The 14,188-nt window shown below is 42.5% G+C and overlaps 2 protein-coding genes across 2 annotated transcripts; one reads left to right on the top strand and one right to left on the bottom strand.

Annotated features, from left to right (window-relative positions):
- Positions 1 to 1,615: 1,615 nt before the first annotated feature.
- Positions 1,616 to 8,554, bottom strand: zfand5b (zinc finger, AN1-type domain 5b). The gene is made up of 6 exons (XM_076758816.1): positions 8,349 to 8,554; positions 5,208 to 5,379; positions 4,954 to 5,101; positions 4,442 to 4,545; positions 3,724 to 3,852; positions 1,616 to 3,162 (listed from the first exon to the last, which is right to left on the bottom strand). The coding sequence occupies exons 2-6, from the start codon at positions 5,362 to 5,364 to the stop codon at positions 3,014 to 3,016; spliced, it is 687 nt and encodes a 228-aa protein (XP_076614931.1). The 5' UTR covers positions 5,365 to 5,379; positions 8,349 to 8,554; the 3' UTR covers positions 1,616 to 3,013.
- A 1,262-nt stretch (positions 8,555 to 9,816) lies between these two features.
- ccnb1 (cyclin B1) lies at positions 9,817 to 13,032 on the top strand. Its single transcript, XM_076758247.1, has 9 exons — positions 9,817 to 9,903; positions 10,155 to 10,283; positions 10,884 to 10,997; positions 11,100 to 11,288; positions 11,370 to 11,528; positions 11,665 to 11,901; positions 12,015 to 12,155; positions 12,438 to 12,548; positions 12,726 to 13,032. Exons 1-9 carry the CDS (start codon positions 9,883 to 9,885, stop codon positions 12,828 to 12,830), a joined length of 1,206 nt encoding a protein of 401 aa, XP_076614362.1. The 5' UTR covers positions 9,817 to 9,882; the 3' UTR covers positions 12,831 to 13,032.
- Positions 13,033 to 14,188: the final 1,156 nt, after the last annotated feature.

Genomic DNA, 14,188 nt, shown 5'->3' on the forward strand with positions numbered 1-14,188 from the left:
AAGAATGAAAGGCAGGTCTCTTTAAGCTGTTTACATGTGTGACTGCGTTAATAATATTATCTAAATCGTGCTGAGTGTACAATGTTTCAGTTTATTTTAGATTTCAGAGATGATTTAAAGTCAGCCCTTTTAAATGTACAATGTTAGGCTCACATTTGAGCAGTCTTTATAAGAGTAACTTGTATTTCTGTGTTTGTCAATAAGAGTTTCAAAAAAAAACCAAAAAACAAAAAAAACGTACACCCACTCTAAGGTATGTTTATAATACGTTCTTGTTTGGGTTTTGTTTTGATGTTGTGTGTGTTAAATTGGACTGTATATGTCTGTTGTGCCACCTAGTGGCTATCAGCGAAAAGAAAGGAAAGACCAAAAGAGATGACGTGTACCAACCCACAACTGCTGTGGCATAACTGTGTGTTACCAAACAAACAAGGCGTGAAACAGATATCTGGAGGTCACATTGATTTTTCTGAGAATATATTTCACATATTTTTTTTTTCGATTTCTTTATGGTTTCTCGCTGATAACGTGCACCAGATGAGGACAGAAAGCTTCCGAAGCTGCGTGATCTGAAAATTAGAAATGGTATCAAACAAGCGTCAGTGTGATTTTTGGGTTTGTGAAATGATGTTCAGAAAGCTTCAGATTGTGGGGTCGGATCCTACTTCTTTATGTAACCTCACAGCTGAGAATTTGTGCACAGATGATGGTTAGAGTAAAAATGTTTATGAAAGCTGTCTGCAGTCTCTGTTTGATGGGAGCACATTTTCTTGCTAAGTGTACCACTCAGTTCTCCTTGTTTCCTCGGATATCTTACCGTGACTCCAAGGAATCCTGCGACATACATTACAGAGCATTTAAAAATCTACCTAAACCACATCTGGTAGACTTAACATGTGGTTCACCTACACTAAACTAGGCAACAGCCTGCATGTTAACACATCAATTTGTCACTTATCCATCCTGCAGAGGGAGCACCTTTATTTTGAACACACAAGCCAACCTTGGAATTCTGTATTGATTTTGAACAAAATGATTTCACTCTGAGTGCCTGAGAAAGGTTAGCAACCAGAGAGCTACAGCACAAGATAATGGGGATCCCGTCAAGTAAATCAATACGTAAGACAACAGATAAGGCAAAGAAACACTTTGCATGATCGAAGTACAGCGGGCGCACAACAATTTGAAGTGGGCAGGTCTCGAGAATACCGGTGTGAGAGTAAGGTGAGAGGAACATTAGGTCACAATGAGGTTAACTAGAGTTGCTGTAAAATCTCTGGATGGTCAGTGTGCTCTTCAGCAGAGACAAGATTATCTGAGGAACCATTTCTTCTAATCATGGGGGGGTGGGGTGGGGTGGGGGGCTGTTTATGACCCCGTGTGCTGCTCGTGCTGCTGATGAGAGTACATGCGGCACGTGCGTGTATCAAAACATACGGTGCTCATGGCGAGGCGGTGCAGCAGGTGTCATAACGTGACCCGAGGCCACGCTCGCTGCAGCAGATCCCATTTCCCCCGCAGGGACACCGGTCACATGGAGGCACAGAGCTGCTGCAGCTGAACTCACAGACAAAATGCGATGGCATATTAAAATAAAGGGCGGCGAATTCTTGACTTCATATTTGTGAACATCATTTATTTACATCATACAACTTATTCTGTATTATTGGAGGATTACGCGCACTGCAGTATATAAATAAGATGTTTGTACAAACTTGCATAACTAAAGGGTAAAAAACAAAAACTGATCAAGCAGCCAGACCAAAATATGAAGTTATTAATAACCTACAACCACAGGTCTCACTAAGTCACCGCAGCAAACAACCACTTAGCCTCACACGATACTCACACACCTGCCGTCCACATCTACTCCCACAAACACACCCACACACACACACACACGCTTGTGTTTGATACACAGTATGCAACAGGCCAACACTCCCTACGCTGTGAATTTGTCAGCTCACATTAAAAACCGAGGGAAACATTCAATAGTGAAGTAAAAGATGAAAATATTAGTGGAGCTAAACCCTTCCAAAAGGCAAAATTAATACAAGTTTAGGCTACTTGTCATACAACAACACACGGCATACACACCACTTTTCTGGAAAACAACAACAAAAAAAAAAGAGGAAACAAACAAATGTGACTTCAGTGGATGGGTTTCAAGACCTAAGTAGCAGGAAGTCCGTGGGCCTGCCATCCAGATCCCGGGTCCAGAGCGGGTCACAGCATTCAGCCCGAGACCAACAGGACAGAAACAGAAGTACGCTGTCAAACTACGTTGTGTGTGTTGAGTGCCGCACACACAGCCGGAGGGAGGGAATATGAGCCAGCAAGAAAGGGCTAGCAACAAAGTCTCTTCTTCAAAGTCTCTTTGTAATATGTCTGAGTAGCTGTGTGTCAACAGGGGAGAGGGCCAGAGTGGACGAGGTTTCCAGCGGCACAGAGAAGCATTTCAGGTTGATAAAAACTTACCAGGACGCAAAGTCTGACAAGTATGGAGGGTTAAACTCTGACCAAAAAAGAAAAAAAAAAAGACAACATCCATTTTGCTACTCAAGCCAGCAGAGAGCAAGCACGGCTGAGATGACGCCATCAGCCAACAGCAGGAACGGTCTGAGAGTCCAAACGGCCGAGTGTCCGAGAGCTTCCCGGGCGTGGCTAAAGACATCTCAGGGGATCAAGAAACAGACTGGGCAGCCATCAACAGCGTTTTAGAAAAGGGCAATAACTTCTTTTTTCCTCAGCAATCTTCCCTCAGTCACTGATATGGACCCCACCCCCATCCTCACCCTTTGTTCAATACAACCCTCAAAAAGTGTTAAACTCGCACACAAACAAGAATGAAAGCTGAAAATATACATGAACTTTCATGCACTGGGGAGAAAATCCTGAATGTGTAACAAACAAGGGGGAGGAAAAACCAGGTCTTTCAAGAAGAAGGTTGGGCTCAAGTCCGTTTTTTAAAGCCGATTGCTCCCAGTATTCAAAGTCAAACTGAGTGTCCTCTTCATATTCTCTGGATCTTGTCAGCAACAACCACGGGATTCTCTTTGCGAATCTTGTCAGCAGCTTCGGCTTTGTAGTCGTACGGACAGTTATGCTTATCGGAGTAACGGTGAAGTCCACAGAACAGATTCCCACAGCGGCAGTCAAAACCTGGAACACCACAGCAGACGACAGACAGCGTCAACTCAGAAACAAGTGCTCACAGCAGCTAAACATCGCTGACTGTATGCATCCTGGCACACTGCAGAGACACGACGTTCGCCTTAAACACGTCGCTGAGGCTGACGTAATCAGTGAACTGGTGGTTAGAGACAGTTATAGGAAAAGGATTCTGTGTGTTGGACGCAATCAAATATAACATAGCCTTTTACTTTTTAAATGACTGACTAGTAGAGAGATAAATCAATCTTTTGGAGTAAGGACATTCAGACATTAGGCTGAGCTGTGCCTTTTTCAGGGCGTTTTATGCAGGAACTTCCTGTAAAAATGTTTTAATGCTCTGCTAATAGGAACTTTAGCTTCTGGGTAATCTTTCGACTGAACTCATTAACTTCTGAACCAATATTGACACTCGTCTTTCTCTCCTTCTCCTTTGTGGCTCTTTACTTCCCCAGGAAAAAGGCTTCTTTTTTTTTATTACATTTGCTGCAGTAGACTGTGATGGATACGTTTCCCCCCATCAGCTACAGTTCAATCTGTGTCGTTACGTACCTGTAAGGCCAACCTTTTTGCGGCACATAAAGCAGCGATTCTTCTTGGGTTTGGGGGGCTCTGGGGCTTTATAGTCCTCACTGCCAGCAGTGGAGGGATGGGAGGCTGAGAACGTGGGCTGACTCAACACTGGAAACACACAAGAAAAATGCTCTAACTCAGCAAAGTAGTTCTCTTGACAACCTACACAGAGGACACAGCATTATTTAACAGGAATGTGCATAACGAGAGGGACTAAAAACATCCTTGTGTGTGTGAATGGAGGAGGAGAACATGTCAGATTTATGTATGTGTAATTTTAAATTACTGTATTAATGTATACTGGGATACAGTACATTTTCTGGGGTTTAAAGATGTAAGTTGGACAATCCTGTGGATGGAATCTGTCAAGCCAAGGTTCTCTAATGCACTGGTGGACCCACCCTTCAAATCCAGTCCCGCCATAAGGCAGTCCTGCTTGCTGTTTCACAACTTAGTCAAATACAGATAAGAGAACTTAAAGTAAAAGATACCTCTGTAGAAACCTAGTGTGAAATCATATCACTCAACTGTACTGAAGATGTATGACAGTGAAAACAAAAGCTGAACATTAGAATTCTGGCAGGACTGTTGTACCGGCCTTCATCACACTGTACTCAGCTGGCATGCTTGTAACCGTGTTGGTGTGACTCAGTATACATGCTCTGTGGTAAACAGAAGGTTCATGTTTGGTACCCACCCGGCTCTGCGAGCTCTACTTTGCTCCCCGATGCTCCTTTCTCCTCACAGGAGAGACTCATCTCACTCATCTGTTGTGTTACAGAAATGGCTGCCGAAACCCCACTGCGACGGATACATTGGACAAAATCACAAAAAGTTAAATATTTCAGAAGAGTAAATGATATATTCTACATATCCGACTGTCTTTATCCAATGAAGTGGGACATATGATACTAATTGTATTGTTTCAGGTTTAATGGCGCCTCAAGCAGAGTTGTTTACAAGAAGAGTTCACATGAATGTCTCACTGATGTGGTATTTGTGGCATTGCCCTGAGTTCACAAATTATTAATGTTAATGTTTTCTAAAATGCCAGCGCTCATGGAAGTTGATAAGGACTAGCAACAGTGTACTCACGACTCAAACCACTTAGTATTTAGATGTTGAGTTAATATTTTGTACTCAACTTGTCATTTCACCTCACAAGCTTTGTTTTAAGGCAGTGTAATGAACCCTGGTACATCCCCTCACCTGAGAGCCTCGGTGGCAGCAGCCTCTGCAGAAGCGGCGGCCTCAGCAGCCACCTCTGCAGCAGCGACTGCGGCGGCTGCAGCATTATTCAGAGTGGCCTCTAACCTCTGGATGGCAGAAGCCTCAGCTGTGGGGCTACTGCTGCTGCCTGAGGGAGGAAAAATTTCAGTGCAGTCAGACACAGAGGTTTGGGAGTTTTGTCCTATGTGCACATGGAAACAATAGGAAACTGTGACAGACACAGCGGGTCTTACCCACAGCACTCAAAGAGCTGACTCCTCCATTGTTCTGTCTTGACAGGTGCTCCTTGTGGCACACAGAGCACATGCCATTAGTCCTAGGGTTGCCATAGAAACCACAGCCAGTGGGACAGAGCATAGGAACTGGACTCTGATTGGTCTCCTGGGCCATAGCGATGTCTGCCACCTGGTGAAACAAATAAAAGACACACGCTGCTGTGATGAATGTTTGTGTGGGTACAAATCTGACCTGATAAATTAGAAACATACATGATAAATTAAGCTCCAAAATTAATCAGCGTCGGTGGGCGAGTTACTCTGCAAGAAGACAAATCAAGGCTGCTGGGGAAAAAAGAATGAAGCATTTCAGTTTTTCAAAACTATTCGGATGGTTCAGTGGCATTCCATTAGTGCTGAGGGGATCAGCCAATTAGAGCCAATTGGAAACAATTTTCATAAAATTGCCAAACAATGACTGAATCCAGTTTGAGCTTTTACTGGGTGTTCACATTAAAACAGCCCTGCGTTGATACTGCATTCATCATAGTTTGAGATTAGACACCATCTGGAATTTGGGGTGGTGTGATACTGTGATTGAAACAAATGCAGCTGTGTTACAGCCAACGGTCACACCAAAAGTATCAATGCTCAGGTGCTGAATCAGGAACTATTGATTTTCAGCAGATTCAAACAAATAAACAAATATCTGTACTGCACAGCAGAAAACATTGTAATTTCACCCCGGCTGCAGTCTCTTTGTCTCATCTGCACTTAACACACTCACACTACACCAGGTAGCAATTATTAACAGGTTAAATGACAGGTCATTATCACTGTCAGCCATTAACACAAGCTCACATCTGACTTTGGCTTGTTTAGCGGCTGAGCTACTTAATGCGATTACCACAACATGATATGCTACTTTGCACAAGGTCATCCAACAACATTGTACAAGGGCAGACAATCACTGATCACCACTGACACAAGTTTTGTTCCACTTAGTTATTAAGTCAGTAGTCAAGGGGGGAAAGAAAAATCTAGTGGTTTCCATCTTGCCTGAACCACTAAAGGTTCGACATACTATCTGAATGATGGTACAATCTTGTGATTTAAGCCATGATATGTAGGATTGAGTATCTACTGATCAATCTTGGTCCAAAGATGGTGTAGATTCTTGTTGCATTCTCTTGTGAGATGCGGTTTAAAGTCCTTGAAAAGCTAGTCTGTGGACCTGTGGAGTTGAGAATATTTTGTCACACAGATTCAAGACTATTTGGGCAAAACTCTTCTTGATTGCTGCTGTTCAGACAACATTCAACAGTTAAGAACTTTGGCTTTTTCCCCATCATACCTTCTTTGTCAAACAAAGGCCTGTAGGGGAAATCATCTACGTCTAAAAAAACAGAATAATTAGCTAATATTGACATAATTAACACTTGAAGATAGAACTTAGCGTGCATAGGTCACCATCTTCTCTGCCAAAGTTACTCATATTACACAGGGGAACCAAAAACACTGCCAAGTTAAGGTTCTGATAAATTGCATCAGAGGTTTCTCCTCTTCCCAACACTGTCAATACACCACTGCAAGCTGCACCTTCACGTGTGTGCGCGCCTGAACACTGCAGTACTCCATGCAGCTCCAGGCTCACATGGACCTGTGTATGGTGGCTTCTCTCTGTCACACGAGTGCAATGTGACACTGTAATCTCAAAAGGCAAACACACACGCGCACGCACACACACTCACGAGTTACCTCAATACAGTAAGGCTGTGACCACAACTATATATAGACAACCTCAAGAGTCATGCAGACAGAGCTGGTGTCATGCCAAAATGTGTATCTTCCTCAGAATAGATCTCCCCATCGAAGATACCATCAGCGTTCTAACCAGAGGAAGAAAACACATTACGAATACAGATGGCTGCCAAATGCTACACAGTTTTAACCGTGTTGGAATGGGAAGGGGAAAAGCTTCTGATACGAGTGAAAATTCAGCACAACACCTGTAGATCGCACAAAGATTCGAGCACGTTAATCACTGAGACAAAAGACAAAATCACCCACTGACCCCAAGATGAAGGGGGAGCATGCTAACGTCGAACTCGCAACCCGGCTATCATCCCGAGGCTCTTTAGCCCCATTTAAAGTGAGATGTGCTCATTGTAGGTGGTTCAAGCGATCGATATCGTTTATCTCGGCTGCAGTCTTTGGTTGCTTCCTGACAAACACCGGGCCACAGCAGTGTCACTTCTACAAATCCACTGAGTCATGCTAGCAAGCTAATGGCTGCTGCTAGCGTCTTACTTTGAAAAACTATGCTACATGGCACCGGGCAGCTTGAACATTATCAACTCTGAGTTACTTAAGACTTTAGTTAAGACACACGGAAAAACAAAGCGCAGTCCAGCACTAGATTAAGACTAATTACTAGTATGCTAACGATAGTTAGCCACAAGAACTGTGGGAGCAATTTCTCGTGATCTCGCTAATGTTAGCATGTTCGAGGTTAGCTGAAACACAAAACTGTTAGCATTATTGTTGCCTTTGCTTTGTCTGTGCTTTGTTTGTTCCCAGCACACACGAACTGAGTATCTTGACATTAACTTATGACAAAGTGCCTTTGCGAGTGTTACTATATGACATAGGTGCGTGAAATAAATTTATTAAGCAGTCACATCAAATAATGGTAAAACCTGGACAGAGATACCTCACTTGAGCAAGTCTACAGATGCTGATGGTGCTGCTAGCAGATTAACGTTAGCCAAGTTAAATCACTTTACAGTCTTTATTTTTAGTCAGTGGACAGGTCGTTGTTGAAAACAGCAGACATAATAAAGCTGATGTTAGATTTGGTAGATAACATCAGCTGTTATTACATCATGCAAAAGTTGTATTTAACGTTAATTCTTGCAGTTCAGAAAGGAAAGTTTTCAGTGACACGTGCTAACTAGTCGGAATATTTCTTTAATCTTAGCTAGCGATGTACCACTAAAACATTTTTTTTAGCATCCATTTGGGTCGAGGCTAATCACTTTCAGCTTAAGATTTGACTTTAAGATTGTTTATGATTGTGTCTCATTATTCACTTCAGAAACTTCCCAGACAACCACTGGCTGACGACGATTTAACGTTAACCAACGGTAGTTAACTTACCTTCTGTGAGTGAGAAACGCTGGTTTTTCTTAAAACTTTATGGATTGACGGAATAACTAGGTCTATCTCGGAGCTAACTAACTAGGGCCGTCTAGATACGTCAGTGTCTTTCTTTTCAGTCTTCTCAGGCAAAGACTCCACTCTGTCCGGGAGTACCTTCGGCTAATTTCGTTGACGTCCTCTGTCGCTGATTTGTGGTGGCATCTGTTTTGCTTTACGCGATGCGTTTGCGTCCTCTCTTTTTCCGGTGTACGTCACGGAAATTGAGACGCTCTGATTGGAAGACAGGGAGTTTTGGAGCATGGCCACAAAACATTTTAGGCTGTTGCAGATCAGTAAACCTGCTTCATCCACGAAGTAGACAGACCGTCGCTTCGACCCTGTGTTCTCTTAGTTAAAAATCAATGTTCATGTAATCAGGAAGGATCAGCGCAGACGTGCTGTCTGTATATCCAAGAAAACAAGTTTGAGAGGATATGTTGCCTTCATATGCTCCTCGTAAGCTTCACGGCCGAAAGGGATTTCTGTGGGTTCCCAGTTTTGGATTGCGAATCCAGTCTATCTAACCTCGCCCTGTTAGTTATACCTTAACATGTACAGCTCAAACTCATTATCAGAGTATGGGACTGTCGTACCTGTGTAGATTTTTGAACAGGCACAGGTCCAAGGGCCTAAGAGCCTGTTTGAAGTGACTGTGTTCCGTATTTTTTGTCACAAAATCAAGGGGCTCAGGGAAAAGAAGGGATATCCTGGTCCTTTTTTAAAACTGATCATTTAATATTGAGTGGCGTACCTGCTGATACTAAGTTGTTTTCTTCAGTGTTCATTTCTATAGGTACAAGTAGGCTATAGCATGGACCAACAATGCCACACACCGCAGCATGTATAGCCTGGCCTAGTTTGCAGTGCCCATTCCTGGGCCTTTATACAAATACACATTTACGCAGAAAATGAATCCAAAACAGCAATCCGACCTTTTCCATATTTACTCATTTTATTGCTCACAAACACCTTACAAAATGGAGAATAAGAAAACACTGGGAACAGAGGTGTAATGCCTGTGTGTTTGTGCTTGTGTTTTGAGTCAGGGGAACACGCCTTGGTCCGATTGATAACTGCTGATTACAACCTATGCGAACGCAATTAAACTCGAGATTTTTTTCTTTTCTTTTCTTTTCTTTTTTTTTTTACATTAACTCACCATAGTTCTTTATTTTGTTTTTGAGGATGTACACGCGTTCATTAATATATTCATGGGGGAGCAGATTAAAAAATAAGTACGCATTAGAAAGTGGCATAAAAAACCAAGACGAACAGGAAAAGGAAGTGAACAAAAAAAAAAAAAAATCCACTGGTTGTCAGGGGAACGCATTTGAAACAGATGTGCTCAACCAATCAGATGCTCGGAGAATTCAGGGCACAGCGAATCAGCTTGTAGCGAGCGAGGATTTAAACCAGGACGCTTGAACCTAAAAAGTGCACCGCATCATTCTCCATTACGATCCACTGTGGTTTTATCACAGCACATTCCGAAATGGCTCTTCGAGTAACCAGAGTAAGCACTTTAAACTTTATTTCTTTGTTTTATTTATGACTGGAAAGGCGTTTATAACAAATGCGTCTTTATTGAATTTCTAATATTTTATATACCGACAATGTTACATGCTCTCGTACGTCGCTGTGGGTTCTGCTCGCGTGCAACAGTTCTGTAATAGAAATGCGTTCAAGTTAAAAACTCCGAAACCCATTGTATGCTAACAACCCGCAGGGTAACTTTTAACGCTAAATGCTTCAATTTTCCTACAGAATCGCTTGGCTTCTACCAGGACCGACCTCGGCGGAAAGGCCTGCTCGGCGACCGGGCCTTCACTAAAGCCTCGAGCAGCCCTCGGCGAAATCGGAAACATCGCAGCTAACAAAGAAGCACAGAAAAAGGTAAAATGTGATTGAGCTACAGAATTCCGGGGATTTTCCTTGCTTTTTTGTTGGAAATCTCCGGCGGAAGATAAAGTATATATTATGAGGGTCCGATCGTAGCGCTACAATGTAAACGCACTATAGCATGCTTAACTTCTATGTGCTTTGTCGGCTGGCTGATGCACCGACTTAAAGAGCTCTCACTGTATGCATGTTTAGGGCTTTTATGTTTCACAAGTAAAACGATTAGCAGCTGTGCTCAGCGAAGGCCTGATGCCAATGTAGTAGAGAAAATGGTTGTTGTGTAATGTGCAAAAGCACCAGTCCAATGCCAGTGAGATGCCCGTTAATACACGTGCCTTTATTTCCGTAAGTATGGTGCCTTTGACTATATTCTCATCATTTGTTGGCCTCAAAGATACTGTTCAAAGAGTCCAAGGTAATGTCTTTTAAATAATGTTTGGTCTTACCATCAGCTGGCTTCTAAATGAGTCAGCAACTCTTCATATTCAAGTGGTTTAGAGAATGTTCAGTGTGTTTTTTTTTTTTTTTTTTTTTTTGGATCATTGACTTTAACTGTCAAATTTCAGCTCTGACTCGACTAATCTTTTCTTTTAGAATGTAAAGACAGAGCCTGCCAAGAAGACCAAAGTCACCACAAAACCTGTAAAAGCAGCAGTTGTTGAACAACCAAAAAATGTTGTTCCTGTTGACCCAAAGCCTGAGGTGCAGGTGAGTTATATGCCAATGGCTATCTGGCCATTAAGACGCAAATGGCCGCTGGGTGTGGTGCCTCTGTTGCTTCATCTCACATTGGGATTTATACTTCTGCAGGTTCTGCCTGAACCAGCATCCCCTACTCCGATGGAGACTTCAGGCTGTGAGCCCGCTGACCTCTGTCAAGCATTTTCAGATGTCATTCTTCACACTGCTATCAGGGATGTGGATGCAGACGACTACGACAACCCCATGCTCTGCAGTGAATACGTGAAAGACATCTACAAATACCTCCGACAGCTTGAGGTAAGCAAAACCAATTTCTCCTGAGAACATGTGCCCAGTACCCCGACTCTTTGAATTTAATCCAGTTTTCTGTCACTCCAGGTTGAGCAAAACGTCAGGCCCACTTTTCTGCAGGGCCAGGAAGTGACTGGTAACATGCGGGCTATTCTCATAGACTGGCTTGTGCAAGTCAGCCTAAAGTTCCGTCTGCTGCAGGAGACGATGTACATGACCGTGGGAATCATTGACCGCTTTCTTCAGGTTGGCGATTATATCAGCCTTTAGCCCACCAGTCAATTTTTGTATGAAACTCAACACTATAGCTAAAAAGCCCAGGTTTCTACAAACAAGCTGCATGCCACCAGTTTCTAAAACCTTGTGATTTGACCTCCATCAGGACAATCCAGTGCCCAAGAAGCAGCTGCAGCTGGTTGGAGTGACTGCCATGTTCCTTGCTTCCAAATACGAGGAGATGTATCCGCCTGAGATCTCAGACTTTGCCTATGTGACAGACAGGGCCTACACCACCGCTCAGATCAGAGACATGGAGATGACAATTCTCCGGGTGCTCAAATTCCAACTGGGCCGCCCCCTTCCCCTGCAGTTCCTCAGGAGGGCCTCAAAGATTTGTGAGGTTTGTAGAAACATCACAGTCCAGCTGAAATGAAATTTGGTGACCGCTTAGATGGCTTCTTTGTCCTCACCTGTCAGCACTTAACATCAAGTCCTGATTTTGTCTGCACTCAGGTAACTGCTGAGCTACACACCCTGGCAAAATACCTCCTTGAGCTCACCATGGTGGACTATGAGATGGTTCATTTCCCTCCTTCAATGGTGGCAAGTGCTTCTTTGGCTCTTGCCCTCAAGGTCTTAAATGCTGGTGAATGGGTGAGTTTGACTTCATGATCTTTTGTTTTTCTTAACAAGGCCACATGAGATCTTCTTACTCCATATGTACAATTTCTGTACAGCAATCAACACAATGTAATGTGTTGGCAATAACATCAGCATGAGATGGTCTGTAGATCCCAAGTGGCTTCTAGTTGCAAAGAAGTGTTGTGGATTAAAATGAAGAGTATCTCCTTGATCTGGATTACTATACTGTTGTCCAGATAAGAGAATTTCTCTGGACTCTTCTGAACTTGGACAAATGTTCTGATGTCTCCCCAGGATGTGACACTGCAGCACTACATGGATTACACAGCAGAGAGTTTAATTCCTGTGATGGCACACATTGCTAAGAATGTTGTGAAAGTGAACGAAGGGCAGACCAAACACATGGTAAGTGTAGTAAAACTTTGCCACCTGGTGATTTCCCTGAAGTTGCAGACACCTGGTGTGTGCGATTTACTTAAATGGGATCTGTCAACCACAATGAACACAACTGAAGAGCCTTCACTATAAAATGCCTGTAGTTTGATTTCTTCATACTTGTAACACTCAATCTTTTTCTTGTAGGCCGTAAAAGGCAAATACTCGACTTCAAAGCAGATGAGGATCGCCACTATCTCACAGCTCAAATCTTCAGTGGTGAAGGATCTTGCAAAGCAGCTTACCCAGTGAGATGGTTAAATGTTTTGGCGCCATGTGCTGATTTTGTAAAATTGTAACTTAAACTTTTAAACTTTAACAGGGCTGAAGGGTCGGCACACTAAGGACCATGTCAGTGGTTTGCATGTTTAACCAACTGAGATTCGGTTTTAACTGACCATTTCTGATGAATCCGACACAATTGTTCTTAATGTGTGTAATATGACATGTACAGCAATACTTATTTACTTATGCTTTTACTTTTCCAAATGTGCTTTTATCTATTAAATGGTTCTAACCAGACATTTCCTCCTGTAATTAATTTTGATTGCCACTAGAGGCTGCTCTAAGCTTGCAGTTGCTCACCTCAGCACTTTCAGTTCTTTGTACAGTGGGTCATGCTCACTATTTTTTTTTTTTTTTTTTTTTTTTTTTTTTTTTTTTTGGACAATACACATGCCACCCCCTCACAGAAATGGGTTTTCTAAGGTTTTACTTTAACTGTATGTCAGGTTTAGCACTAAAGCTGCAAGGCAACATGCCACAACAGTGAAGCTGAGAGCAAGAAAAGATTATTTGGTTTTGAAGAAAGTCTGCTTTTTCTTAATATTTGTTTGGTATCAACATTGCCTCTATACCTCAAAAAAAACAGAAGTACTCTTAACTGTCCTATAGAACTAGACACAACCAATTTTTAGCTTAAAGTGAGGAAATTTGGGAATTGTTCCAGAGTTTGTCCACCAGAGCAGTTTTCCCAACAGCAAAATTACCCACTCAGTACAGACAGTGGTCACAATTGAGCATACATTAAAATCTGATGTGCCAATACATCGGATTTTTGAAACTCTAAGCAGTGTGAGCCTGAAACACAGTATACAGTGAGCTGTTATCCAGTGTTAAAGATCTCTGCTGGGGCAATGTGGCAAACTTCTAGGCCTTTTTCACAGCAGACATTTTGTCTTGTCACACAAGAAAAAGCACAAGTGTTCCTAATTACATGAACAATGACTCTATTCAAGTGTCTCAGTGAGTTGTTAGTGACCCAGCATAGAAAAATACCAGGGCCCTGAAACTGAAGCAGCTAAATGGAATTCAGACATTAATTTAACTATTTACACCTGTGCTTTTCCTACTGTGGTGTCACAACATCATCCATTAGCAGGAAAGCATTCCTTCAGCGTTGAACGTGCAGGATTTGAGTCTAAATTAAGTATGCTGATTTTCAGTTTACTTATTTGGCAAAAAACATTCTAGCTCAGGAAATGTGTGTAGTGGATGGCCGACCCTTTCAACTGAGTGTCGTGACAGTCGTCAGCATCATCATTTTGAAATACTTGTAAGACATGTAGATCTCATGGAAGCTACAGATGCAAAAGCTCCACAAAACTGCA

The sequence above is a fragment of the Chaetodon auriga genome, chromosome 19 (assembly GCF_051107435.1).
Source record: "Chaetodon auriga isolate fChaAug3 chromosome 19, fChaAug3.hap1, whole genome shotgun sequence".
In the NCBI taxonomy this organism is placed as follows: Eukaryota; Metazoa; Chordata; class Actinopteri; order Chaetodontiformes; family Chaetodontidae; genus Chaetodon; species Chaetodon auriga.